Raw genomic sequence first — 27,942 nt, forward strand, 5'->3', positions numbered from 1 at the left:
TTCTACTTGACGCAATGAAAAAGCGGAAAATCCTAAACGGAATGTCAGTACTGCTTTAAAATAAATGAGTAATATTTAACAGAGGAGGCACGGCGCCCTGACCGGTCATGGACTGTCGGGAACTGACGCCGCTTCGCATGTAGAGCGTGTCGTCGAACCAGTGGCTTCGGGAGCCCATCGCGCGGCGCGGCGCGGTGGGTCGGCGGCCCCGGTGCCAGCCGCTGCTCTCGCCGCACGACGACATGCTTGCCACGGAGAGCTTGGACGGCCCGCTGGGCCCCCGGCTGCCAGTCGTCTTGTGCAAGGGGCTGCGAACGCAATCACACATTATACCAGCTGCGTTTAATGCGAATGCGACATTTTTTTCTTCCATTTGCTATATAATGTTTTGTAACACTGATCATTATTATTTTCTTGTTTAAATATTTTGTTGTTCTCGTGCATTACTGATGATCTAATATGTATAAAGTGTAACAATTTTACTACTTTGTATACTTGATTGCTTGCCGCATTCATTTAGTTCCTTTTCTTGTGTCAAATTCATCATCATCATCATCAGCCTGGTTACGCCCACTGCAAGGCAAAGGCCTCTCCCATACTTCTCCAACTACCACGGTCATGTACTAATTGCGGCCATGTTGTCCCTGCAAACTTCTTAATCTCATCCGCGCACCTAACTTTCTGCCGCCCTCTGCTACGCTTCCCTTCCCTTGGAATCCATTCCGTAACTCCTAATGACCATCGGTTATCTTCCCTCCTCATTACGTGTTCTGCCCATTCCCATTTCTTTTTCTTGATTTCAACTAACATATCATTAACTCGAGTTTGTTCCCTCACCCAATCTGCTCTTTTCTTATCCCTTAACATTACACCTATCATTCCTCATTCCATAGCTCGTTGCGTCGTCCTCAATTTAAGTAGAACCCTTTTCGTAAGCCTCCAGGTTTCTGCCCCGTACGTGAGTACTGGTAAGACACAGCTGTTGTAAACTTTTCTCATGAGGGATAATGGCAATCTGCAGTTCATGATCTGAGAATGCCTGCCAAACGCACCCCAGCCCATTCTTATTTTTCTGATTATTTCATGCTCATGATCCGGATCTGCAGTCACTACCTGCCCTAAGTATATGTATTCCCTTACCACTTCCAGTGCCTCACTACCTATCGTAACCTGCTGTTCTCTTCCGAGACTGTTAAACATGACTTTAGTTTTCTGCAGATTAATTTTTAGACTCACCCTTCGGCTTTGCCTATCGAGGTCAGTGAGCATGCATTGCGGTTCGTCACCTGAGTTACTAAGCAAGCCTATATCATCAGCGAATCGCAAGTTACTAAGTTATTCTCCATTAACTCTTATCCCCAATTCGTCCCAATCCAGGTCTCTGAATACCTCCTGTAAGCACGCTGTGAATAGCATTGCGTGTTTCACTGCCTTGTCGCATTGCCTACAATGTAGCATTAACTACATTGTTGCACTGTATTTTCATGGTGTTTGTAGGTTCTAGAGGTCTCACACGAGTACCAACCACCGCGGGTTCAAGCTTAGCGAGCCACAGGGCTGCGTGAGCCGTCAGCTCCAGCACCACTGCTTGCTAGCTCAGGCCACAAGGGGCTACCGAGCGACGCATGCAAGAAGACACTCCTGAGTTGACGGAAACCGTTTATTATATCCGACGGCACCCGATACTGCGCAAACGCCCGGTCCCGGGGCGCCGGGAAACCACAGGGGTCCCGCATCAAGGGCGGAAAATACAGTCAGGGGGCGCCTGTAGCACGTCGCAGCGAGAGCTCAGGCTCAACCTGGGACACGCCGCTAGGAAAAGTGCCGGTGGCTGTGCTACTTGCTTTCGCGATGTGTATATATATATATATATATATATATATATATATATATATATATATATATATATATATATATATATATATATATATATATATATATATATATATGGGCATCTTGCCCGAAGCACCTCATTTTGACAAGTCGTACGATTCGCGACAACCATCTAATTGGCATCTTGACAAATACAAAAAAAATTAAAAGTAAGATAATTATATAAAATGAACTAATTGAAGATAGCCGATTAAAAACTGCGGGCGATTTTTCTACCCGACTCTAAGCAACGTTTGTTTGGTCTTTTTCGGGTACAACATTACGGTTTTTCAAAGGCTCCGCGTGCGATAGCTGGGCCATCCTACCTTGTGTACACGTTTGGCAGTCATGGGGGTACATTTCAGGGGCTTAATGGGCCGCGAACGATCGAATTCTAAACAAACTAACGTCGCTATACGTGACAGTCATTTACAGGAAACCCTGCACCTATGCCTCATTGGCCGCAACGATAAACCATTTCGCGCAGAACTCGTCGCATTCAGGTTTTCTCAGGAATACGCTTAAACTACCCACGGAATTCCCGACAGTCATCGAATTGATATTTGGGATTAATATATTAGGTAGTCGCTTCTCAGGCAATCTTCAAAAATATTCGAGGCGATTGTGTACAGGTAATAACGAACAAGGATTTAGCACGAGGATGCAAGACGCCTGGCGAGGCGTGCTCACCTGATGAGGGTGTATTTTCCGGGACCGAAGTCGACCGAGGAGGCCCGCCGGGCGAGGCGTGTCGGTGTGGCCGATGTCTTGAGAATCGTCGATAAGCTCCTCCTCCCGTGCGCGAGTCTCGGGCCCAGTTCTTCCAAGTGGGCCAAGGCCGTGGACTGCGACGCAATCGAACGCGTTAAACATCGCGGACAGCTCGAACGACATCGCCATTGGGACAAGATACACAGCCGCGGCATAAATCCTGATCGCATTAGAAAAAAAAAGAGAGAAAAAAAGACACAGTATACCGGCTCTTTGTGTCCTCGGTACTGTTCACTGAACACTGTCATTCGTTCGATTATATTTGCAATGACTATGCTCAACCTATCGGTGCAACCGCGTCTGCAGCAACAATAATGGGCGCACAGTTCTGTAAAAAAACCACTAATCGATCACTAATCCGTTGAATCCACCCGCTTCCCTTAAATTCATATGGTAAATATCAAGGGTTGATCGTATGCGAGGAGATAAACAGTTCAAGCACGAAAGTGCACGGTAGATGTTTTTTTACAGCGATACTATTAACTTGGACTATAATCGATGGAAAGCGATTATATGCATACATATTAAATGTATCCTGAGAGAACTAAATAATTCCCAAAGTTAATATTTGGAGGCAATAGGTGGGAGGGGGGCAGGGGGGAGTATTCTGGGGATGACGTGCTAAAGACTAATTGCTAATCAATCGTGATTTATTTATTTATTTATTCACCTATCTATTTATTAATTGCCTGATTTGAGGCACTCTACAAGGCACTTACAAGCGTTCTCCGCTGCGCTGAGAAAATAAACAAAAAAGTGGCCAAACTTTAAATTTGCCAGAAATTAATGTCATGCCATTGGTGACATGTAATTGAAGTTTTGCAGAAAATTACTAGGATGGATAAAATATACAGGAGATTATCATTTCATACTTTTCTTATTTGCAGGAAGCAACAAGCTAAGTACGGGTATCTTATTTTTCTATATATTCTCCTAATTTATGAACGCCTTTCCATCTGGGAATTTTTAGTTTTTTTTATCCCGTCATCACAAAAACAATTGGGTTGTGTCAGCAGCCAGTTGCGCACATATTCATCCCCTGCGTCGTCATCATCGTCGAGGCGTTGGTCTCCCAAAGCTGCATGAAAGTCGTAGGGCAGTAATTCAGGGCCGTAAGTAGTGTGTTGTCGCGATGTACGAGCTATTTCGCATAATTCTGCACGTGTTACAGCTGCAGTGTGCCGTCGGGTGGGGTCATGGAGAATAATCACTTCACGTATTGGTTGGTCGTGCCGTTTACGGTGAAAAGCAAGTCAACCTCACTGACGAGGCTAGCTTCAAACTCGTGCAAGAACTTACGATCGACCAAGAAATCTATCTGCAAAATGCTGTCAGGGAACAAAAATAAATAAAAAGTTGGACGCACGCTCGGCTGCATGCTTATCAGCTTGCAGCCGAGCCCTACACGCCCGTGGTGGACGATCGTGATTATCGTTTTAACGCGATAGCGTTAAGGAGCTCGTGTCGCAGAAAAGCCGGTGTCGTCGGCGTCGGGTGTCGGCGTCGGCGTCCGAGGCGTTGACCGTGAGCGATAAATAACGGCAGGCACTTCATAAATAAAAAGGAACTTCCAAGATGGGCTGGGTGGGATTCGAACCAGGGTCTCCGGAATGTGAGACGGAGACGCTACCACTCGGCCACGAGTTTGATGCTTCCAAGCGGTACAAACGCGCCTCTAGTGAATGCGGTGTGGCCTTCGAAACGAGCCGTGGAAAGTTATACTGCAGTGTATACAGGTAATTATGAACATGTAACTTACAGAAGTCGCAATTACACGATTAGCGAAGTGCGTTTCCGCTGCATTTCTTCTGTGCTTTCCGCACACGCAGAGCCATCTTGCGGCAAACACAGAAGACCCCCTCCTCTCCATGTAGGGCGCCGCCTCGACAGATGGCGCGCCACGCGCGCATTGGAGCTGTGGAAGGACCGGTGCGAGGGGGGTCGTTGCCTGGACTCTCTCTCCCCTCACAACGCTTCGCCTTGCTCCGCGTCCTTCCTTTTCAACCTCTTCACGGTCTTTCGCAAGTTTCTGATGGCAGGGAAACACACGCGGCCTTTACAAGGTTTGATCCCCGAGCAGTGCCGTCAATTTGTGCATTATTTCAATCGGTTTTACGGCCGGACGAGTCAAAGACTTTACGACCGGTGCATCCTTTTCATGGACATCGGATGACAGATTACAGAAGCAAAGCGGTGAGATCGGGCGGCTGCTGACGGGACTACTGACTCATGCACCTAACACACCCTCAGTGGACGGCGCGAACCAACCCATAAAACGAACTCAACAAAAAATAATGTTTTCGTTTACATTTGACCCAACCTCATGCTTGAAAAAGCGTCCCGCAGTTTTACAGGTGTACTTTAGGAGCCGCACAGCTCAATGTCGTGAAAGAACTCAACAGGCTACAAAATGACCTATTGATGTATTGAGGACATATCACATAGGGGACATCATATGAGTAATGCGTGGGCAAAATTTCAGGAGCATCAGTTAACGCGAAAATTGGGCTCTTATCAACTGCCACTATCAACTATGCTTCCCAGTACCCTCAGATAATTCTGCATGACCCATCAAGCTCATATGTCGTGAAAGTGGGGGGAATATGAAGTGAAATGTGTGGCGATACTTCGTGGCTTAAATATAGGCCTCAAAAAAATTAATCACCTTTCATTATCTAGATATCTTCATTCTTTAAACGAAGCACGTAGTTTCTGCAGTCTCCTGGTTGCACTAAACAAGCACTTGGTTTGTGCTTGCTGACAATACCGGGCATGTTATGTGTAATGCGTAGGCAAAGTTCAAACTGTGAGGGGCAATTACAATCTTTGCAGTGAAATACGTGTGTAAGCGCTCCAGAACATCGTAACTGTGTTTCGCGAACGGCGAATAATTCAGCCCACTCTGCTATCTTCAAGCTCATGATGTCCAAAGAGAACTACTGTACGACACCGGCTCGATATTTGGTAGAGTGAGCAATGCTAAGGGTGATGTTCGGAGACACTTTAGCGTTAATAACTTACGACTGTTGCGCATATTTACTCAACTCGCCACTTCTTTTTTACATTCATGGTTTATGCTAGGCGTCAGCGGTATCCCCAGTGCACAAAACGGCTCATTTTGTTATAATGATTTCATGCAAATGAGGAGCAGTTTATGTGTCGTGTGTAGACAAAGTGAAATGTGTATTGCTTAACTAAGGCTTTCGTCCTAAGTTGCTTATGCAAGTGCTTCAGAGCGTTATCAGTGCATTTTAAGAAAGGTGTACAATTACTCACCTAAGAATTACCTATAACATCCACCATGATCGAATTTGCTGAATATAGGACTAACATTATGGTTGCGTGCATGCCAAGTTAAATGCATCTGGCTGAAGTGAAGCCTTCGCTGAATATTCCTTGACCACGAAAGCGCGTTATGCGGGTAATGTTTCAAATGGGTGTGCGATATATGCGGGCAACGGTTTAAAATGCCGCGTCTATTTACAGGTAAGTGAAGTTCTTAATGTAACTGCTCGAAAGTGAAACACTTTGCTGGGGATTAGGCTGTGATTTTGCAAGATCGTACAAGTCTGCCGTCTTCCCTTCCCCCCTGCCCCCTCCCCTCCCACATTTGCGAGTTCAGTAATGCGGGGCAAGAACATTTCTAATGCACTGCAGTTAAAGAAGCTTTCAGAACCAAGGCGCTACCAAGGCTGCTGCTTCCATGAACTACTGCGCAGGTTTTCGTTTCTAAAACTCTGATGTAGGCTGCCTATCTTTGGTTGCTATACGAAGACGTCGGCATTCTGAAAACTGCAATATTATCCTACGGAAAGGCTAAAACTGACACTGGTTATTACGAAGACGCGTAGGCAGTTGCATACGAAGATGCTCAACTCTGTGCTACGAAGGCTCACCTCTCGTTTCACGAAGGGCACCTTGTCGTTCGTTTGCGGTTCCTTGACACCGGCTTCAAAGGACACGACGGATATCTTTCGCTTCACCCCCAATTTAAACCTGTCGTGAGACTTGCCGGAAATGAAGCGCGGCGTCGGGGCACGAATGTCACTCGCAGTGGACGCCTTCGTTTGCTCCACCGGTGTAACTACGTCTTCCGTCGGCACCTCGGAAGCGAACCCGGGCGCTGCTAGGAGCCCCGTCTGTGTCGCAGGGGCGATTGATGTCACAGACGTCTTGAGAGCATCTACGGGGTTCGGGGCAAGTTGCACGTCTTTTCCGTTCGCCACACTCTCCAGACAAACCACCTGGCCGGACCCGAGCTCCGTGGCCGTCTTGGTTTCCCTGTCTGCGCGGTCCTTGCCTGCCTTACTACGGTCGGAGCTGCGGCGAGCGCGTTTAGTGGATGGCTTCGACGTACGGGATTTCTTGGAGGGCTCCTTCACATTCGCGCCGTCGTCTTGTTCGCGCTCGCGCTCGGATTCCGACGCCGCTACCGTCGCATTCACCTCCGGCTCGCTTGATAGCGGTTGCCCAGACGATGACGTTGTCCTCGCATGCTCGTCGTCCGCAGGAGTACGACGCGTATCGTGGGCTCCTTTCGCGCCAGTCAGTTGCCCCGCATTAAGAGGCACAGCCGGGTGGCTCATTGCAGCGCTGCTCTCTAGGCCTTCTTTTAGGAACCGAATAGCTTCGAACGCTATGGTCTCCTGATGTCGAACTCCTTCTAACGCGGAACGGCAAGTCGCGTTCAAGTCTTCTGTCACGTGCAATAACTCGGTCTTCTCGTTTGGAGAGCCCTTGGCTGCTTCTGACGGCTGATCGCTGACAGGCGTGCCACCTTTAGAACGCGTCGTTTCGCCGCAGGACGACTTCGAGCTAGTGCTATCCGCTCTCCTCTTAGCAGACCGCTTTCCTTTTTTCGTGCCTGTGATCTTGTCCTTCACCGAGTGCGTCTTTTGACGCCCTTTCTTGCTACGTTTGGCATCTTTACCTGCCTTCTTAGACGTTGAAACCTCGCTATGCCCCGGAGTAGGCCTTAAGCAATTGCCTTCGACAATCCTCTGACCAAAATTATTGCAGACTTGACCGTGAGCGTCCTTCCCGACGTAACTGTGTGGTTTTTCGTCGACGGCGGTCACCTGATCCGAAGTTGGTCCTTCGGCGTTGCGTTCAAGGTTCGGACCGCCGACGCGGTCAGGCTCGGGCGGAACCGGCTTGCTGTCGGACGTGCGAGTGTCGGTGATTGCTGGGGTCAGGTAAGCAGCAGCAGAAGAAGCCGGCTTTGCTTGCATTCCAGGCCGAAAATCCTCTATAGATGGAGTAACGAGCGCCTCAGTGTGCGTAACAGCGGCAGGGGTGTGGGTCTGACATGAGAGTTCGGGCTCGCGAGGACTCGCAGTGCAAACCCTAGTCGACGTGACCTTCACAAGCTTGGTCGTAACGGGTCTTTGATCTGAACAGCGACTGGCGAAAGTCATCGTGCTCGAGCTAGAAACGTGTCCTTTTTTCGCTGGAGCAACCTCGAGTTCAGACGACTCCACTACCGGAACCAGTGGAGTGGGCGTCTCGGTCGATGTGGCCGACGTACTGCTCTGAAACGACAGGTCGGACGGCGACGCTGCATCCACAGTGGCAGTGGCGACAGTCGCGGCATTGTTTTTAGCGGCTGGAGGTAGCGGCGGTGTCGAGTGACCAAAGAAATCGCTTTCCGAATTCCCGAAGTTGTCGCAGCGGTGACCCCGTGGTAGCCTGCTGGGCGACTCTGAAACCGTGCCCCCGGCGAGCCCGTTGCCGGTCGCTTCCGTCTGTTCCTCGGCACTCGCGACAGGTCCCGTGCCGTGATGCGGGGGCGCGTCCATCGCGTTTTGGGCGAACTTGGACGGCGCTAAAGAGGAGCGCCTACCGATGAGCTTGCCGGCGAAGACGCTCATCCTTCGGTACCAAGCGGGACGCGCCTTGCCCTCCGTGGGTGAAGTACTCGTGCCTTCGGTTTCCTTGGTGTTCGGGGTGTTATGAGGATGCTGGTTTTCGCGCCAGAAGAAGACGCTGAAGGCGCGGTTTTTCTTTCGCGACGCTTGCCTTATCGCGCTTGTGTCCATGACGGAGTGCCCGGGCCCGCCCGCTTTGCTGCTACCTGGCGCGAATGGCTGGCAGAGGCCGAACTGAGACACGGCCGATGCCTCGGGACTCCGCTGCAGCAGGTCATGCCCCTTTTCCTCGCGTTCGGGTTCCTGCATCCGTAGCACCTTTCTCAATATGCGGTTCAAGGTGCCTGCGTGGAATGAATCGAGGAATTGCACTACGTTGTGCTTATTCATCTTGTAATGCACCGAGTACAACTAGGTGAAGCTTATAACCACATTAGGTCACGCCGGAAAAGAACGACCTACTCTTTATCGTCTGTGTCTGGTGTGTCCTATCGTGGTTATTAGTTTTAAACATGAAAGGAGTGAGTGAGCAAACGGCGCTCGCAACAAGTCAAAGACTGAAACGTAAGTTATTTAGCGATATTGAGGTCGCAGACGAATAAGTTATTTAGGCGGCAGTAGTGACGATACCGGCAAACCACTGCGGCATGGAAAGTCAAACACTGCTTGAGTCAATCCACTAATCCGACATGCGTAAACTTACATTCCAGCGAAGTTGGTTCTGATTAAATGTGAGCATGAAGGTTTGATAATATACTGTTTTCACAGCAAGTACAATCTTATCTGAAAAGAAAAGTACGTACGTCACGTGATCGAGGTGCTTTCGACCGATTAAGTTTATCTTTCACGTTCTTCGTTCACTACTACTTTGCAGACGTCCGTCACGTCCACTTGAAAGCATGTTTTATGCTTAAACTTTACTTACAGCTGAAATGCCACCTCCTGCAAACGGCTAGGGATGCGGGGAGAGGGGTTGAGAGAACGAAATAGTGCTTGAGGTAGTTGATGGTCTTCTTGAATTTGTTGGGGTTGGCTTTGTCTACATGACGACGATAAGCAGTATGTGCCACTTTTTTTATTCTTTATTTTACGCAAACACGATCAAGGAACTTAAAGAGGCGCAAGTTGAAACCGGTCGTTTACAGATTTACGATCACTGGAATGGCAGTTTTCGCAATCGAAGCTCCTCGAATTTTTCGAAAATATTTACTTCGATGCCACACACCGAAACATTGCGGCGGAAACATGCACTCAAGCTACGCGAAGGCAACCTGTCGCGTTACTTTCGGCGCCACCCAGCACGAGTCGAATGAACTTCGAGTCCCGAGGAGGCGCTTGAGGTGCCTCACCGTCGGACTGGGGTGGCAACGACCGAGCTAGCGTCGGCCTCGCCTCGCACGTATCGTCCTGCTGATTGGTTGGCTTGTCCATGTCCTCGCTTACGGGAATGTGAGGTGTCACTTCTTGCAAGTTTTCCTACGGCAAGCGAGAATCAAACAACACATTTACAATTTTCCCCCCTGTAGCTTTCTTTCGCCCCGACTGCCGTTGTTAAGAGGAAGCTTTAGCTCGAGGGCTCCTATATAGATACATGTAAACTGAGAATACGCTTTTCTCCTCAATCACAGAACCAAAGTTGACGGGGTATCTTTCATTTAAAAGAAATTTATAAAATGTAGTGACTGTTGCTTATGAATTTTTTTAATTTCAGTTGTCAATTTTTCATTAAAAATTGCCAAAAACAGAAAATTTTGTGAACACAGAACTATCAAGTTCACAACCCATTAACTTAGAAATGAAAAACGGTACCATAATTCTGTGAATCGCATGAGATAGTACATCTAAGCTGGACAAAATTGATATGTTAAACCTGAATCTCAAAAAATTGAGCAACATGGAAATACAACTTTTGCACAATTCTTGTAGACGACGTAACATTTTCACGCAAGACATAAACTGGCGCATCAAATTTGTCCGCTTTCAATGATCCAATGGATACCATATACAAAACCGCGATATCGGTTTTTGGCGAAGCGCTAATAATTTGTAAACTTCGTGCTTTTACTTTTTTCAAGCTTTCGAATTGTAGAAAGGTTTTCTAACAAAATTCTAGCCTAAATCGCAATTCCGCTTCCAATAGTCACTAGAATTTAACTTTCTCTCTCAAATGCAACAAATTTCAGGATAATCGGTCCAGGGATTATCTCAGAAAATTGTTTTCCTTTTTACATGTATTTGAATAGGCCGCGTCGGAGTTGGGTCGGAGCTAAGGCTTCCTGTTAAGTCATAAGGTTCTGTCTTGGGGCACTTTGGCCATACCTGGCCCTTGCTCCACTAAACAACACACATTCATTCATTCAGGTCATAAGGTTGTGCTCGAGTACAAGATTTCGTGAGAATGTAGCGTTGGTCGCCTCGGGGTGCCTTGGCTAGGAGCGTTGGACTCTGCGCGAAGGAGCAGACGAACTCGGGACGAAAGAAAGAAAGAAAAGAAAAGCAAGATGTGCCGGGTGGGATGAGGGCTTGACCCATCCATGTTTATTATTTACCTTTTCGTTTCCTCTTTTTAATGTAAAATGTGCTGTGTGTCCAACGTGCTCTTGGGACAAAGGAACGGCAACAACACCGTAGTGCAAACAACCAAAAGCAGTCTGCAGAAGCAAAATAAATATGAAAGAATACTCCTGGCATAAACAATCATGGTAGGCAAGTATAAGGCAGTAGTTTTATATTTCATTTCGCTGTTTACAAACACCCAGATTGTCTGTATGTAGGCGTGATGGTGAGGATAGGCGTGCGAATCATTGAAGGAAATACGACAAGAGAAGTGTGATTTTTAAAGGGGAGTGCCGAAATGTCCTGCCACTGAACAGTGTTACAGCACGCACAAAGTGCAAGGAAAACAAGAACGGACGAATCCGAATTCTTGGGTTTTCGTGGGCCACGAGTGCGCAGTCACACTGCTACAAAGAATGCATCCCGAAGCAGCCGGCAAGCGAACATTACTGTCCGGAAGGAGTACTTGAATCGGCGATAGACGCTTGAGCCCTCTCGCAACAACGGCAGTCGGTTGCAGTGCGTCTTTCAAACCGGCTTTCCCTCCCGTGAACTGCTTCGAGCCATTTGTTACCCTAACGGGCACCACGGATTGGCCAGATGACGTTGCGGCTGTTTGAGCTTCCTACAAGTGCTGCCGACGCCAGGTGCGATATGAGAACAGCACGTGAACAGTAAATCATGCGCGACTGCTTGGCATGCTTGAACTTGATAGGCGTAGCTTGGCCCTACCACCAGCGACGTTAGAACTGCGGCTGCTTTGTCACCAAATCTATATATAGTCACGCACGGCACACTCTAAGAACAGTTTACACCCTTTGGCTTGCCCCTTCTGCCACACAAAAATAATCGTCATCTGCCCTCATGCGTTTCCTTTCTTTATCGCTGCGAGTCCGGAACTTTCCAGTAACGAACGGCACGCGCGTTATCAGCATAGAACAGTTTACACACTTTGTATTGCCCCTTCTGATAACGCGCGTGCCGTTCGTCACTGGAAAGTTCCGGGCTTTCAGCGATAAAGAAAGGAAACGCATCAAGACAGATGACGATTATTTTTGTGTGGCAGAAGGGGCAAGCCAAAGGGTGTAAACTGTTCTTAGAGTGCATGCACGGTTGCGAAAGCAGAAAGCACGCTAGCAGAAAGTGGCGATTTTTGCCTTGGGATACACGGTGGCTCTAGGGGGAACAGCAAATTCGCACGTGTAAGTTTCCAAGTAACGTCCCTTACGAGATATGCTTTCTCCGCTCGCCAGGTTATCTACACTCTTAAAATTTTCACACCCTTATGGGTGTAATGCGGGTGTATTCATCTTTTCACCCCTTGTAAACACCCTTGAAACACCCCTTTTCAGCGCAAAAGGGCGTTCAACAAGAAAACACCCTTGGAACACCCCCAGTCTTTCTAATTTACACCCTAATTATAAGGGAGTAAGTGAACAAGCTTACAGTATATGATAAATGAACATTGCCAGTTAAGGCGTTGATATTGGCTGTACATGAAACGCGCCCTACCTGCGCTTGATTCAGGTAGCTGGAATGATTAGATCGGGGCACCTAGGCAGCAGCGCACCGGCTCCGAACAGTGGTCAAAAACGAAGTTTCCCACGAATGTTGATATCGAACGGATGACACTAACGCGCAGACTTTGCATAGCCAGATATCTGCAAAAGGCTTCATATGATCAATAGCAAAATATTTACAATGCTATCACTCAATGCTTAAAGGTGTGCAACCAGTTAGACTGGGAATGGTTAGGAGTGAGGGCTAACGGTAAATAGCTCACCAACTTACGGTTTGTAGATGACATTGGCATACTCAGCAACGCTGCAGACTATTTGCAACAAACGTTTGAGGAACTTGCCGAAGAAAGTAAGTCTGATTGAGAGTTAGTATGCAGAAGAGAAAAGTAATGTTCCGCAGCCTGGCAAGAGAACGAATGTCATGGTCGGCAGTCAGCCTCTAGGACCTGCGCAGAAATACGTTTATTGAGGTTAATTACTCGCAGGGGCCTCTGATCAAGGAAATTAACAAAAAATGGCTGTGGCTTAGCTAAGGTTAAGCCCAGGATGCGAAGCATACTAGCCTTTATTTTAGTTGTTGAACCACTGTTTAGCCTGGTGAACTGCTGTTGCTTGGCTATATTTGGTTCGGCTAGACGAAGAAACAACTCATGCGTTATTCTCCTTCGCCTTCAAGAGTGGAACGCGACAGCGTTCCCGTCGACCCGCCAAGGGGTGTAAGACGACAATGGGCTACGGCGCAGCGACTACGCGCCCCGCATTGGACGCGGTGAGCGTCGAGCAACGCAGCGTTCGGCGCGGCAACGAAATGTGCGCCTGAGCAAGCGACGCACGCCTGAGCCTTAGAAACAGCTCGTTTCTAAGGCAACACCGCATTCACTAGAGGCGCTTTTGTACCGCTTTGAAGCGTCGTACTCGTGGCTCAGTGGTAGCGTCGCCGTCTCACACTCCGAAGACCCTGGTTCGATTCCCACCCAGCCCATCTTGCAAGAGTTGAGCCAAAGCCACCTAGAAAATCAGTCTCTGTAGTACGCCGCAACCTTCGCTTCTCATTCCAACGAGCAGCTCTGTCTCCAGGAGGCATCTCACCTCGTGAGAGTCTAGCAGAGGCAAGCGCAGCTGCTTATATACCGCCGCGACGCCGCGAGCGACGGCGCGAGTTGGAGCACCGTTTCTCCTCTGTCGTGACGTCACGGTGTCACGTGGTATTGAAGGCGACACCGCCGCGCCTGAGGAGCTGGGTTGAGCTCTCGTAATATGCTTCGCATAAAATAAAATATTAGCTGGAGAGCTTACGGCAGGCATTACTAAGTCATGACCAGGGAGCTTACTGCTAACCATTGCTTTCTACCGTTAGTAACGTATGGGGCCGAAACTTGGAAGTTACCAAAGAAGCTTTGGAAGACGTTGAGGGCCGCGCAACGAGCGATGCAATGAAAATTATTAGGCATGATGATAATAGACTGGAAGACAGCGATGTGGATTAGAGAGCGAACGGGGATAGATGATATTCTGGTTGACATTATGAGGAAGAAGTCGTGCTGGGCAGACATTGCAATGCGTAAGGGAGAGAACTGCTGGTCTATTGGAGTTGCAGAATGGGTGCTAAGGGAAGGGAAGCACAGTCGAGGACGGCAGAGAATAATGTGGCCGTGATGGAATTGGGAAACTTGAAGACACGTGGAACCAGTTAGCACAAGACAGGCGTATTGGAAATCGCTGGAGAAGCTTTCGTCCTGCGATGGACGTCAGAATAAGCTGATGATGATGATGACGTGACGACATCCATGCTATCTTCGCGGCATGTCATTCATGTTATGTCATGCATGCGTGTCATGCACGTTCTGATAGCTCGATTTGCGTCGATTGCGCGGGGGGGAGGGAGGGGGGCTAGTAGCGGCGTAGCCAAGTGGGGCACGCCGGGCACTTGTAACGCTCACTAACAGTAAAATTTTTGCTGCTATGGCAATGGCCCCGCTCCTTCCCCCTCCACGGCCAATTGGGACCCCCCCCCCCTCACACGAAAAAATTTTCTGGTTACGCCACTGTCGGGAGAGGGTGTAAGATTGCTCTAGACCCCTCCCTGTAACTTGTCAACGGAAACGGGGGACGGGAGGGCAGCTGCCGCCGGGCCGCAATCCTTAGGCAGCCCAATTACCGGCTGCATTTCCCTTTGCACGTGAATACTGCTCTAATGCCATTACACTGTAGGATCTGTGGCGGTTCGAGGGCATGCGACAATAAAAAAAAACCCATACAGCCATCAGCAAGTCTTAGCTTGAGCAGATCTTTGGGAGCTGGGCAAGACTCTCACAAAAAAAAAAGCTTGGCACCCCTCTTACAGGCATTGTCAACTCTGGGTCCCACCGCTGACTGTACATTTCCGGTAAAAAAAAAAATCACACCGGAACTCCTCTCGGATTTGTCTAAGTGTGCGTAAGCATTGTGACTCTTCCTCATCTACACGCAGTCCATGTCGTTATCAATGTTATGAGACTTGATCCGACAAGTATAAGCGACAGTGCTGCGGCGACACGAGCTGCTCTGGTCGGCGGCGCAAGCAAAGTACTGCAGGTGGCGGGGCCAGGCGCGCTGGTGACGTTCCGTTAGTTTTGAGCTGTTATCGCTCTTTAGCCCTCCTCATCCGCGTCGAACCATTATCAACCGTTCTCCGGCGGCGGCTGCTTGTGGCACGGCCGCGCGAACCGTATCTTGAAAGCGAACTGCATTGTGGACAGAGTGTGCCCACTGCTGAAACCTTCCCGCGCTGTGTTCGCACCGTTTACTTCGCTTTGAAAACAGACGCGCGTACACCTATCTTGAAAGTTTTCTGCGAAAAGCGCATAGTGCGGCATGAGCTGAGAGCTTCGTGAGCGCAGTGTTCTCGCCGCTTCGGTCGCGTTGAAGCGAGAGCTAGCACGAAGGTGAATTCACTCGCTGTTGCGGGTTCTATTTTGAAACGTATCGTGTGGTACGGACTGACGGACGGATGTTTTTTCTTGTTGGAGAAGTATAGAAATGCTTACGTTATAAAAAAAATCGCAGGGTTCGCGAATTTCGCGATAAGAACCAACACCAACCCACTCCTCGGCGCCCCGCGGAGCGATGCCGTCTTGATCGCCCCCTCCCAACCCCGGGAAAAGGGACACTACCTATCTCAGTTGAAGAAACGATGATGAAACGTTAACGACAAGAACGGCATCTCCTAACGAGTTGTCTTATGGCCTCTGAGATTTGCGCGCGCAGCTGGCGCGCGCGAACCTGGGAGGCCCTAATTGGCCGCTTAATAGCATAAAAAGACAAAGATAATGCCAAATGACACAGTTAAAAATTCAAACAAATAACTGATCTTAATTATACTGTTTGGGAAAAAGAAATAAAAAATTAGACAGCCGCAACACACGCCACTAAAGCCACCACCGCCGGCATAACGCGGAACCAACAGTTGGCAACATTCATTCGCGCGTCATTGCTTCGTTCGCTTCGTCTTCGCAACGAGAGCCGCCATCTTCTCGCGCCTAACGTTTTGTATGGCTTTGTTCTCTGCAATCCGCGCACGCAGCTCATCGGTGGATGCAGGTCTGCTCGGCGTCGCAATGCGGCCTGTGTCATTTTTTGGTGTTCGCGCAATTGGTGTGAAGCATGTCGCATGTGAAATGTTTGGTAGAAGTGCCTCACGTCCAAGTCAAGCCGCCGTACGGGTGTATGGCTGTGCGCCCTGTTCTCGGAAGCGTCAACGGGTTTCCGGCATGCGGATTTCAGGTACATGCAAATGCGTTTCGCCCTCCTATTGAGCTCCGGCGCAAAGCGTGCAATATTTAATGTGAAAGATGCAGTGCCCGTCATCATGGTGTGAATTTCGAGCGGCAAACGAGAACTTTGGCATTTAGAGCACACCGCGGCTGCTAAGTTAGCGTGGAAATTCTTTTACGTTACCGTAATATGTTGCTGTCAGTCTAATCTGCGGCTTGTGGACAGCTAGCCCATTGACTTTTGCTTGTGGCAGCGATAAGTATATAAATGGAAGCGGTAATAATTTTCGAGAGCAGAGAGTTGTTTCGCTCGATGTTTGGTCGTGTTCATGGCGTTATGAAAGCTAGAAAACTAACTGGCTTTATCGTGCTTAGTTCCAACTCCAAGGGGCGTAACGTTGGCGCTGTATATGCTTGTTTTCGGTGTCACGAGTACCACTTCCGTGCTTTTGTTGCATGAGAGGTAGCTGCTGCATGCCGTCTGGGCAGAATACAACAAAAGCAATTTCCTCACTTTCATACGTATGCAATGTGACGTAACAAAATTTCCAGCGTTTTATTCGGAGCGTAAATATCCAGTATAGTTTAGTAAGAAACTCGAATTCTGTCTTAGCTTAGTAGGCGTGAAACAAGTGAAACTCTTTCCTTTTTGAATTCGCCCGCAGATGCGTCATCGGGTAATTGACAGTAGCTTCGCTACGTGAGTTGTTTTATGCGCCAATATTGCCTGGTTAAGTATCCTGTTAATTTATGCCGACGCTCGTTCATCTTGATTTTAAGCGGTTATTATCCCCGAGTACCGGACGATGCCAAACTTGTGAGGTGTAGCAAACGCGGGAAATTCAATGTGGCGTGGCTGCAAGTTCCTGTTTTTACGTTTCTTGCATTCAAAGCCAACAGAGTATCACTGATTTATTTTCCATTTCTGCTGTACTTGATCAATCTAATGTGACAACTGCATTTGCTCTTTAATGTTCTCCATTTACTGTGTATTCAGCTTGGCTGCCGTCCTCTCTTCAGAGGATGCTGCTGTGATAGCTCTTTCGTATAGCACATGCCTCTAGGCCCTTGTGTTTCAAGGGCTCTGGCGAGGCAGCAGTGCTCCAAGTAATTTTACCATCCTATATATTTTCTATTTTGCATCATTCTTCCACGATGGATTTTAATGTTCATACTATTTGTCATTAGTCATCGCCATAATTTTATAGCACGTAGATTTTACGCACTTTACAGCGACAATTTTTAGGCCAGTTTACAGCCAAGTTACATCTTCCATAATACATCGTGAACATTACCACTTGTCATGGCCCTCTTTGGCCAAACGTGGCCCTTGCGCCATAAAACACCACACATCATCATCATCAGCTTGGCTGCCAGAAAATGCTTGAATTTCTTTCAGTATCCAAGTGACGAAATATTCCACTGACGGCCGTGTGTGAAACACGCAAGATGACAAAACTGATAGCAAAATGATGAGATATTTCTTTTATAGCGTTTGGACTCGACTTTTGGTGAGGCTGTCGATCGACCTTGGGCCTGGTGACAGCACACCCGACATCGCCAAAGTGCAGCCTATCAGTTGAGTGCCCCCGAATGGACCATCAACATCGGAAACTGAAGCAGAGCCATGTAGGGCCAATTTTTACTTTGGAACAGAATACTGACAGCTGCCTCTTTTTTTAAGAACTAAATAACATATTTACAAACCAATCCTTTCTCTTTGTGCAGCCTACATAGAATTGTTTTTTGTTCTTATACAGACCTTCAGAAAGCAGTTCTTCTGAACCCTTTTTGCATGCACAAATAAATAAAGAGGAGTTCACTTTCTGAAGAAATTGATGCACTGAAATGTGCGTTCGACACACAATGAGATGCAAGGTAACCAACAACTTTAAAGCGGTAAAAAAACAAGTTTTAAACAAGTTCTAACATCATAACCCGCCTTGGCATACGGATCTAAATATAACAGCAACAGAGGTGCATGCAGAAAAGTGTTTGTAAATGTTTGCAAGATATGTACATTGTCTATGAAATTGTTTTATTTACTTAGAGCTTCTTGGTGCCATGGCAGTGCAGTAAAAGCTCAAAATGATGCCCCTGCTCCTAATAAAGCACCTTTAGATATTAAAATTAAATTATGGGCTTTTACATACCAAAGTCACAGCCTGAAGTTTTGGGAACCTGGCCTTCTTTAATGTACACCTGAATATAAGTGCATAAGCGTTATTGCATTTTACCCTCATTGGAGGGCAGCTGTCATGGCCTAGATTGAAGCTGGGACCAGCATGACTGAGCACCATGGCATCATAGTAAGTGGGCTATAACACTAGGTCAAAATGAGAAATACTGCTTAGAACTACCAACTTCTTGGCTCACAAGCACTTTGCACTAAGTTAAAGGAGTATGGAGTACTCACAGCGACTGTTTATGTACCAATTTCTTTTTAACCTGACTCCATTATTAAAGTGCGAAGCTTCAATTAGTCAAAACCAGCCTAAATTACAGAACCAGCTCAAAACACGCACCATGTATAGCTGGATTTGGACATGAAAATGGAGTCAATTCATGTCGCCGAAAATGGAGGTGGCAGTCACACTATTTCATGCATTTTGCCTAAAACATAGTAAATAATTAATCAATTTCTAAAATATTCTTTTCAAAAAGTTTTTTTTTCAAGCATGAAAGGAGGAGCCAAATGGTGTTCAGGTGCACGAGCGGTTAGTTGCACGGCACTTGCATGTGTTCACTGGCTTCTTTCAAGCTTGAAAGAAACATTTGTTACACCTATTGAGCAGTAGAAAGCTGGATTGGGAATTTTTCAGGGTGCTCTACTATTTTCGCACTGACACTTTTGCTTTGAATATAATATTGGGCAGTTAAGTAATCGTTGTTAACTAATTACCTAATTACGAAAAATGCAAGAATTGGTTTCACTTCCTCAAAACGATGGCAAACGACATTACCTTGGTGCTGTCCAGCTACGTTGCAGTTGTACATATTTAGAGCTTGCATGTGTTATACAGACCACCTGGTAATTACAAGGCATATATAGAAGTGGCTAAGTTGTGTAATCCAGCCATGTGTAGCGAATCATGAGAAACAGCCATGTTTCTTTGACTTAAGGGCATGATAAGATTGACATGCTCGACACCTTGTATCAGTGTGTTCTAGGCCTGTTCGTAGTTTAGCTACTACATAAACAATATTTCTCCATGTGTAAGCTGATATGCATCTTTCAAGTATATTGCCTCGTGTGTCCAAAATAAACCATCCTTGCGCTTCCTTCATTATGTCTTTATCTGTTGCTGTGCTAAATTTTTCACATGCAACTGCACACATTTTCATCTAGTTTTCATGTTTCCTCGTTGTTTGGTGGCTTTATTTCTGAACAAGTTGTTTTCGTTAAACCCTGTTGCACACAGCAGTACACAGCATTTCTGCCTAGAGTGGAAATGTTTTTTTTTCAGATTGACATAAATACACCTTGCCTGGGCAATGTAAGGCATTCTACATAACACTGCCATGCAATAATGTTTATATTGTATTCCAGCATCATGCAGAACTGTTTACTTACCAGATTAGAATATGTATAAGTGTTGGAAGTAACAGAACTGGAAGAAGCCAGCAGATAATGAGGCCAAGGAAAGCATACAGGAACATGTTTCAAGTTTTTTTATATGAAGTATAGAAATGATAAATTCTGGGTAAGTGAAAGTGGATTAAAAGATATCCACCTGTGGGTGGAGAACGGACCCATAACCTTCACATTACACATGTGATATACTAACCACTGTGGTACTACTGCCGTGTTCGAGCGTCGACAATCTTAGGGGCCATTGTGGACGGTTGAATGCTGCCTCGGTGGCACAGTGGTTAGTGCATCGCATGCCTAATGCAAAGGCTGTAGGTTCGTTCTCCCCCCATGCCTGGTTGTTTTTTTACCATTTTCATTTCCCTTTATCATTTCTACATTTAAATAGAAAATTACAAATAAGTTTCCACGTGCCTTCCCTGGCATCTTCCAGCTGTGATTCAGAAAAATTTTGACCCTCAGTATCCTTTCTTCTCCTTTGGAAGAACAGGAGCTTCATTTTAAATATAATCAATTCACCTTGTTCAGTATCTCAATGTGGTCTCAAATCTTATCATAGCATGTGTATTACTAAGTGAAGTTTTTGTTAAGATGATATAGCATGGGACCTAATTAGTAGCCTTTGTGTACAGATATATGACTAGTCTAATAAATAGGAGGATTTTAAGAAGCACTTCTAACATGGTCTGAGCATGTGTTTAAAAAAACTAATCTAGCATGATTTCAGGCATAACTGTTGCCCCTGAAAAATATTTGGATAATATGCAGTGGCATTGTTTTTAGAGAGCACCAATACTGCTTTCATAGAGGTAGCCTCGTGGAACATGAAGCATTGCTTCTTGCTGAGTCAAGGAAATATTTGCATATCTGAGGCGCATGTGTCATAAGCTCGAATGCTGTTTAGAGGCTCCTAATAAGAAAATTACTTGACTTGCCTTCCAGAGATTGCTTCAGTAGTCTATGCTACTCCATCATAAACAATTTACCAGGGTGAACATTCACCACAGTTGGCTTTGCAATGTTTATGCAAAATACCACAATTGGTTACTAGACATGTGACTGCACTAAAACTTGGAATTAATGACCAGTAAGATTTATGGGACCAGCAAAACTTAGTTTATTACTCCAGAACAAAATGCGAGGCACTTCGGTTATTTCTGCCATAGAGTTTCTTACAGTAATTACTAGAGGGAACTCTGGCACTGCAGTCGTACCACCATGGGAATGATGGGAAGCACATGGATTTGTCGGATAATCGTGCTTGTGAATTCAGACGTTCTTGTGGCTTCGTATATTATACGCTATATAAATCTCATTGTCGTAAATTTCAGCGCAGTCTATACTCTTCGAAGTGCAGAAGACGGCGTCAACACGCACAATTGCTATTAATTGCAACGATTGAGCTTGTCCAGGTAGCCAAATCGAAGGGCGCCAAGCGTCTCAAGGCACTGGTATGCCCGCGATAAATTCATCAGGGCGTTGCACTCGCTTGTCGTTACATGCCTCCGTGGCTTAATGGTTTCAATATCAGACTTCTGTTCTAGAGTTCCTGTGTCTGAATCCTGTCGTCGGACGATTTTCATGTTTGTTTATTTATTACACAGTATATTGTTGAGAATTACTAGTTTACAAAGTCACAAAGCCGTTTGAAGCCAAACAGATGAAGTTTAGGCAAATCCATGTACTTCTCATAATTGCCATGCTGCTACAGCCGTTCTTGTTTGATCTCCTGTGGACACTAACGTCAGAGTTCCCTCTAGTAATTATTGTATGAAACTGATTTCTGCGCCTCACTCGTGCAGAAGCGGCACCACACCTGCTGCGTAAACATGCACTACCTTTCGGCCAAGTGCAGGGAATGCTGTGAACTCGCCCTGTACAAAGCCTGCACTAAGTAAAACGAATCACAACGTGCAGGTGCTGCCACGTTGAACTGGTGGAATGAGGAGTGAAATTCAGCACCTCCTGAACTAGTTCAGAAAGTGCAGGTTAATCTAGTGGAGATTATATAGTAACAGAAGTTGAGTGATTCTGCGTTACATTCACGAAATATACTTCATGATACTTTTCCATTTATTTCATCAGTTATTAAGAATCCCTTTTGCATTGTTGGACAAAACTACAGAATGCCAACATATTTTCTAGCATTCACTGGTAACAAACATGTCAAAACTTGTTCTAGTGTCTGGATTGCCGCTTTAGCCGTTAACCCCCAAGTTAATTCCGGAAAAATGCACCAAATTTTTTGCGTACTCAATTTTTCGGCGTCATTCTCATTCTAAAAATATATTACTTCATTGGTCTCTGGTTAGAAATAACACAAAAATAAGAGCTGCTCTTGAGGGCAGCTTTCCCTCAATGCCGACTGTAACTCATCTTTGACAATACGAGCAGCATAACATCGGGCAGAAAGAGTGCAACTCGTCATTGGCGATATTGGTACTACCTCCAGTCACTAGTACAGCTTGGGATCAATGGTTAAATGTTGCGACTTTGTTGATGCCCAATTTTAATTCTGCAGCTGTTACACTTGGGTGTAGCATGTGTATGTACGTGTGCATGCATTAAAATGACTTCACGCTAGAGCAAAGCAACTGTAGTGCAGAGAGGCATTAGTCATCTTTATATATTTGCTTTGTAAAGATGCACTAAGTTTATTTTTTGCAGTATAGGCTTGGCGCTAATTGGCCAAAGATGCCCTTGTGCTACTAAAACCTATCAATTAATTCGCTTTTTGCAGTAGCAGGTGCTTATTCCTTTTTCAGGATCGGTCTGTGAGTTTTAATTTGTTTTTCTTGAACTCTGCAATTTCCACTGACAGGACTGCATGTCATGTGAAGTGTTCCTTTTTCAATCAAGAATGTTGAGGTTGTGTTTGTGAAACTCGATTTCTTGCCTCAAACGAGCTTGTACAAACTGACCAAGCTGATAATTCTACCTGCTTATATATTAAATGTGTTGCGGTTATGAACCCTCATAATGAATGACACATAGTATAAAAATTTTATCTAATAAAACGATTTAATGAAATTTTTCATGTTTTTCGCGTTCGTGTTCACTTCTCTACTGTCGTGTCCTGTCTGCATGTCTCACCTCTTTTTTTTTGCATATTAAATATCGTATAAACTTAACCATGCTTTTTTACCACAATGCAGGGGGAAAAAGTTCCGGTAACACCATGCATTCAGTATGGTGGCCCAGACGTGTATGCAAGCAACCTCCTTCATGTGGACCAAGAACTACTCTGCAGTGTCTCACAGACTTCCATGCGAAGCCCTCAACATTCTCGTCTCAGTGGAATGGCTGCCCATCTATCTGCGTGTCCATCACCAAGACGGCTAGTTGTAAAGCTCCTGTACCCGTTTAAGAAAGCTTAATGATTTTTTTATTTCGTTTTCACGGTTGGCCGTAGAATCTTAACATTTTTGATGTTTCTAACGTTTTTACCTGGCACGAAGTGGCGCAATAACTTTAAACCAGTGTAATGTATTTAAGTGATGCTCACTCTAATGCCTATCTGGTTTTGTTTGTGTTTAAGAAATTTGAATGTCTGATGAGGTAACAGCATTTAAATTTGTCATCGTGGCTTGTTTCAATGAGCTGCTAGGAAATAAGATGCAAAACTTATCACACGCCAGTTGTAGCATTTTTGTATTCATGACTAAAGTATACACGTTTCAAAAGATGGAAAGTGGGGAAAAAAGCCTCAAGAACATAATCATCCTAGGATTGTCATGTCCTTACAACTCTGCAATGACTAATGCCTCATGCATCTTGGGAGCACAATGGTCGCAATGCCTACAGGTATACTTGATAAGAGACTAGCTTGCAAAAATTTAGTTGAGAGTTAGCGCTCATCCTGTCTGCTTCTAGTCTGTGTCCATGCCACTTCGCGCTACAATCCAAGATCATGTTACTGTACCAACTCGCCCAACTTTTTATCCTTGTGTTAAAGACACACTCAGACTTGTTCTTACTTATGTGACCGGTTATTTTTGTGCTTTATAATAAGATGCAGTGCTTTTCGAATGAAAACGTGATATTTAGTAGTGAGGTTATTGAAAAAAACTGTTCTGCTTAACATTTAATTGAGCAAGCCTGTGCCATTATTCGGTGCTTATGTCTTTGTATTGGTATGGTTTTACTCATCTTCCTTTTTACTTTTAAAATGTGCAAACATTATTATGTAACCATTTCTCTTGAATGAAATAAATACTTCTGACATTTCGTCACAAATTTTACAATGATGTTGTTCAATTAGGTAACCTAAGACTAGCTGATTGTTGTTCTGGTAGCTTAACTTACAATGCCTTTGCAATATTCAATGCGAGCACATGGTGAAAAATAAACTAAGTTATTGGGTATAAGCAGGTATCTTTCAGTAAATGGAGCATACATACATTTCAGGAAATAGTGCATGCTTATATATTGAACAGCAAGGACAGCTACACATGCTGTTTTGTTCGTAAATGCTGAAACATGATTCGACGTGGAAGCACTTTGTTCTTTGGCTTTGAGTGCTACCTTTAAGTCATGTGTCAACGTAGTAGTAGAAGCATCCCGTGGCGATAAATGACAACTTTGATGAATAGAGGTGTAAAATGTGTGCTTAAAACGGCAAAAAACTGTTTGACAGGCAAACATATGTTTCTGTAGTACTGTACTTGTTACCGTCGCCAATCCATGCATTGCTTGTGCTCTATTGCATTCAATATGAGCTACAACAACGAGCTGTGGTGTCTTTCCCTCCTGGTCGAGCTGGTGTTGCGAAAATGTTTGACCAAGAAAAGTGGAGGTTTTTAATTATTTCTGAAATGCATGTAACTATGCTTTTGGCTGTGTGCTATTTCCACGGGGTTATAAGTACTGGTGCACCAAGGTGCGGGAGATCCTGTGTCCTTAGTGCAGCGCGCATTGTTATTGCGCTCTGCATCCGACCGGCAGTGTACTATCACTGCAGAGGAAGATTACGAAAAGCATGGCCTGTGTGCCTTGCTGCAATGGTGAAACCTTCAATTGTTTGCCTGAAAGGGTCGCACGTTATGCTACCACATGACGGACCAGAAGCGCAATATGACGACGCCTCACAGATTCTGGCTCATACTGAACAAGGTAGTACCATAGCTAAGGCTAGGCAGCATTCACAACAGCTAGTCTGCCCATTAACTACATGGCTGTAGTGAACGCTAAAATACTTGCAGGGATAACACCCTTTTGGAAGCGTGTTGTCCATGCTACACCCATATTGAAAGGGTGGTGTCTCTGTTACACCCCATATAGAAAGGGTGTTGTTAGCTTTACACCCATAGGTGAGGTGACGTCATATTAACACCCCTTCTCTTGTAGGGTGTTAATTTGCACCCTTTGCTTGAGGTGTAGCAATACACCCAAAAAGGGTGTCACCCATGGGACAAGTCATTTACACCCTTAAGGGTGTTAAAATTTTTAGAGTGTATAGTCATGCGCTGACGTCCGGACACAGAAAGCTTGAGTCCCTACACAAAGAAAGCGCGGTTCTCTGTCGATCACGTGCGGGAGGAAATTTCAACTCTACGTGACGCGACGTCGAGCGTGGCGTATCGTTGGAGCGACGCGGCCATCCTGCCCGAGGGTTTATCCAAGGAATGCGTTCGGAAAATGACGTCCTCGAAAGCGATCTACCCGGCGGCCGCTCCGCAGCAGCTGGACTCATGATGATTGCTCACCTGCGCGTCGGTGGCGTCCTGCTTCTTGAACCACTTCAGGCGCCACGAGAAGAAACGGCCGACCTTGCTGTCCTCCGTTCGGTCGTCCTTGTCTGGCGAGCCACCGTCCGCGCACTCCGGCCCTGCGGGCTCGGCGGGAATGATGCTTCCGGACGCCTGCACCACGGCGACAGCGATATATTGACGGCTTCGAGCGCTTTACAACACCTCCCAGCCATACAAGCAGCATAATTTAGCAGCCGGGACTGCATGCTTTTTGTTCACAAGTGATAACCAAAGTTGAATGAGCGCGTTTCGCGTCTAATCTGGGGTGTCATATGACTCCTCCTCGTAAACGAAACCTTAACTGACTCGTATAGAAATGTTGTTAAATTAAATTAGAACTAGCGCGCTCTGAGGAGCACGTCGCATGACGTAGTACCCGATTAACTAGAGAACCCGGCGAGTTGAAAGATTAGAAGAAGTCGTATAATAGGGGGACAACACCTTGTCAATCATATAGTATCAACTTTCCGAAGTCTGTTAAACAAACAAGATCATCTGCAAGGCTTTATTGAATGCTGTTCCGCGGACATAGTCCTTGGCACCGAAACTTGGATGTGCTCTGATGTAGCTGACAGTGAACTATGGCTTTCAAATAGTGTTTCCTTGTTTAGAAAAGACAGAAGCACATCCCGAGGTGGTGGCGTCATAATTGCTGTAAATAAGAAGTTGAGTGCGCATCTTGTTGACACTTTTCCCATCTTGGAAATATTGTGGATCGCACTCCGTTTATCGCCGTCTGTAACTTGCGTTATCGGGGTTTGCTATCGCCCACCCAGTTCTTCAGCCGACTTTGTTGAATGCCTTCATGATTCTTTAAGCATTATTCAAAGCAAGTATCCGTCATCGGAAATGATACTTGCAGGCGACTTTAACTATCCCGGAATTGACTGGCCGACATGCAAACCCCTCGAAGGTGCAAGAAGGCATGTTTGTAGGCAGTTTCTGGATGTTCTTTCTTTGTTTAGTTTCAGCAAAATGGTATCATGTCCCACACGTGGTGATTCATTCCAGATCTTGTACTGACTACAGATACACAAAGTATGTATGTACGCGTCCTTGACTGCATGAGTGACTACAATGTTATCCACTGCGAGTACGCCATAAAATATTAAAAACCTCATAATGCAAAGAGAACCATATACGATTACAACAGAGGGGATGTACGCGGACTAAATATTGACCTACTAACATTTCCTGCGCAGTTTTTATTGACCTTTTCCGAGCGTGATATAAACGAAAATTGGCAGATCTTTCAAAAGACGCTCAATGAACTTATTAAGGAGAGATATGTTACAAGAGTTACTATCACATCTTCAAATAAAAACACGTGGTTTACAACACATGCTGAGCGGTGCTTTAATAAGAAGAAAAGAATGTATTCAAAGGCAAAGCATTCGACCTCTGCCGACGACTGGGAATGCTTTCTCGAACAGGCAAGGCTTTGCAAAGCAGAAATTGAAGCATCGAAGGAAAAGTTTTACAACTACGACTTATCACAAATCTTAAAAAACAACTGTGAAAGATTTTGGGAACTAGTAAATCCGAAACCATCGTCATCATCCCTTGTGTCGATAACGAAAGATGATGAGCCTCTTCTGCAGTCCAATGTTGCGGAAGAATTAAACACATTTATCTGTTCGGTTTCCACATCAGAAGAACCCCGTGCCACGAGATCTGAGCTTTATCAGCTTAAATATTTCAATGAATGATCTTATAGTCACTCGCGAAGGTGTAGAAGCCGCTATAGGTCGTCTGCCTGTCAATTCGGCACCCGGACCAGATGACATTTGCGCAAAATTGCTAAAACTTACAAAACCAGCTATATCACGTATCTTGGTTGCTATTTTTCAAGTCAGTTGATACAGAGATGCGTGCCTAACGCCTGGAGGTGCGCACGCGTGATTCCCATATTTAAATCTGGTGATCCCTCCTTAGTCTCAAGCTACAGCCTCACCTCATTAACAAGCGTGTGTTGTAAATTACTAGAGCACGTCGTATCATCCACCGTCATGAAATTTCTATCAGATCACAATTTCTCCTCTAGCAATCAGCATCGTTTCCTTCGTGGTCGCTCATGTGATACCCAACTATTCGAATTGGTAACTGACCTCCGCGAAGCCGTTCATGGTGGACAAAAATAGATGCTATATTTATTGATTTTGCAAAAGCATTTGACAAAGTTCCGCACATCCGCTTATTCATGAAGCTAACGAATCTTAACATAAACAGTAGGATTACAAATTGGATAGCTAATTTTTTAAC

At 45.8% G+C, this 27,942-nt stretch overlaps 1 protein-coding gene and 1 long non-coding RNA gene across 5 annotated transcripts in view; one reads left to right on the forward strand and one right to left on the reverse strand.

The window, feature by feature from the left end:
* LOC135916415 (uncharacterized) overlaps window positions 1-27,942 on the reverse strand; it is an 88,502-nt gene that overhangs the window by 44,019 nt on the left and 16,541 nt on the right. For 3 of the 4 annotated variants that reach the window (XM_070528841.1, XM_065449760.2, XM_065449758.2), the window contains exons 6-10: window positions 25,636-25,791; window positions 9,860-9,986; window positions 6,540-8,854; window positions 2,563-2,717; window positions 103-308 (exon numbers count right to left, since the gene is read on the reverse strand). In XM_070528841.1, coding sequence (XP_070384942.1) covers window positions 103-308; window positions 2,563-2,717; window positions 6,540-8,854; window positions 9,860-9,986; window positions 25,636-25,791 — 2,959 coding nt within the window. Of the gene's footprint in view, window positions 1-102; window positions 309-2,562; window positions 2,718-6,539; window positions 8,855-9,859; window positions 9,987-25,635; window positions 26,002-27,942 lie in introns of those variants that run through there. The other variant, XM_070528842.1, reaches the window with a different exon arrangement.
* Window positions 15,460-24,174, forward strand: LOC135916396 (uncharacterized). Its single transcript, XR_010568918.2, has 3 exons — window positions 15,460-16,348; window positions 17,831-17,967; window positions 23,086-24,174. It is a non-coding gene; the product is annotated as an uncharacterized lncRNA (long non-coding RNA).

Source organism: Dermacentor albipictus, unplaced genomic scaffold (genome assembly GCF_038994185.2).
Source record: "Dermacentor albipictus isolate Rhodes 1998 colony unplaced genomic scaffold, USDA_Dalb.pri_finalv2 scaffold_15, whole genome shotgun sequence".
NCBI lineage: Eukaryota > Metazoa > Arthropoda > Arachnida > Ixodida > Ixodidae > Dermacentor > Dermacentor albipictus.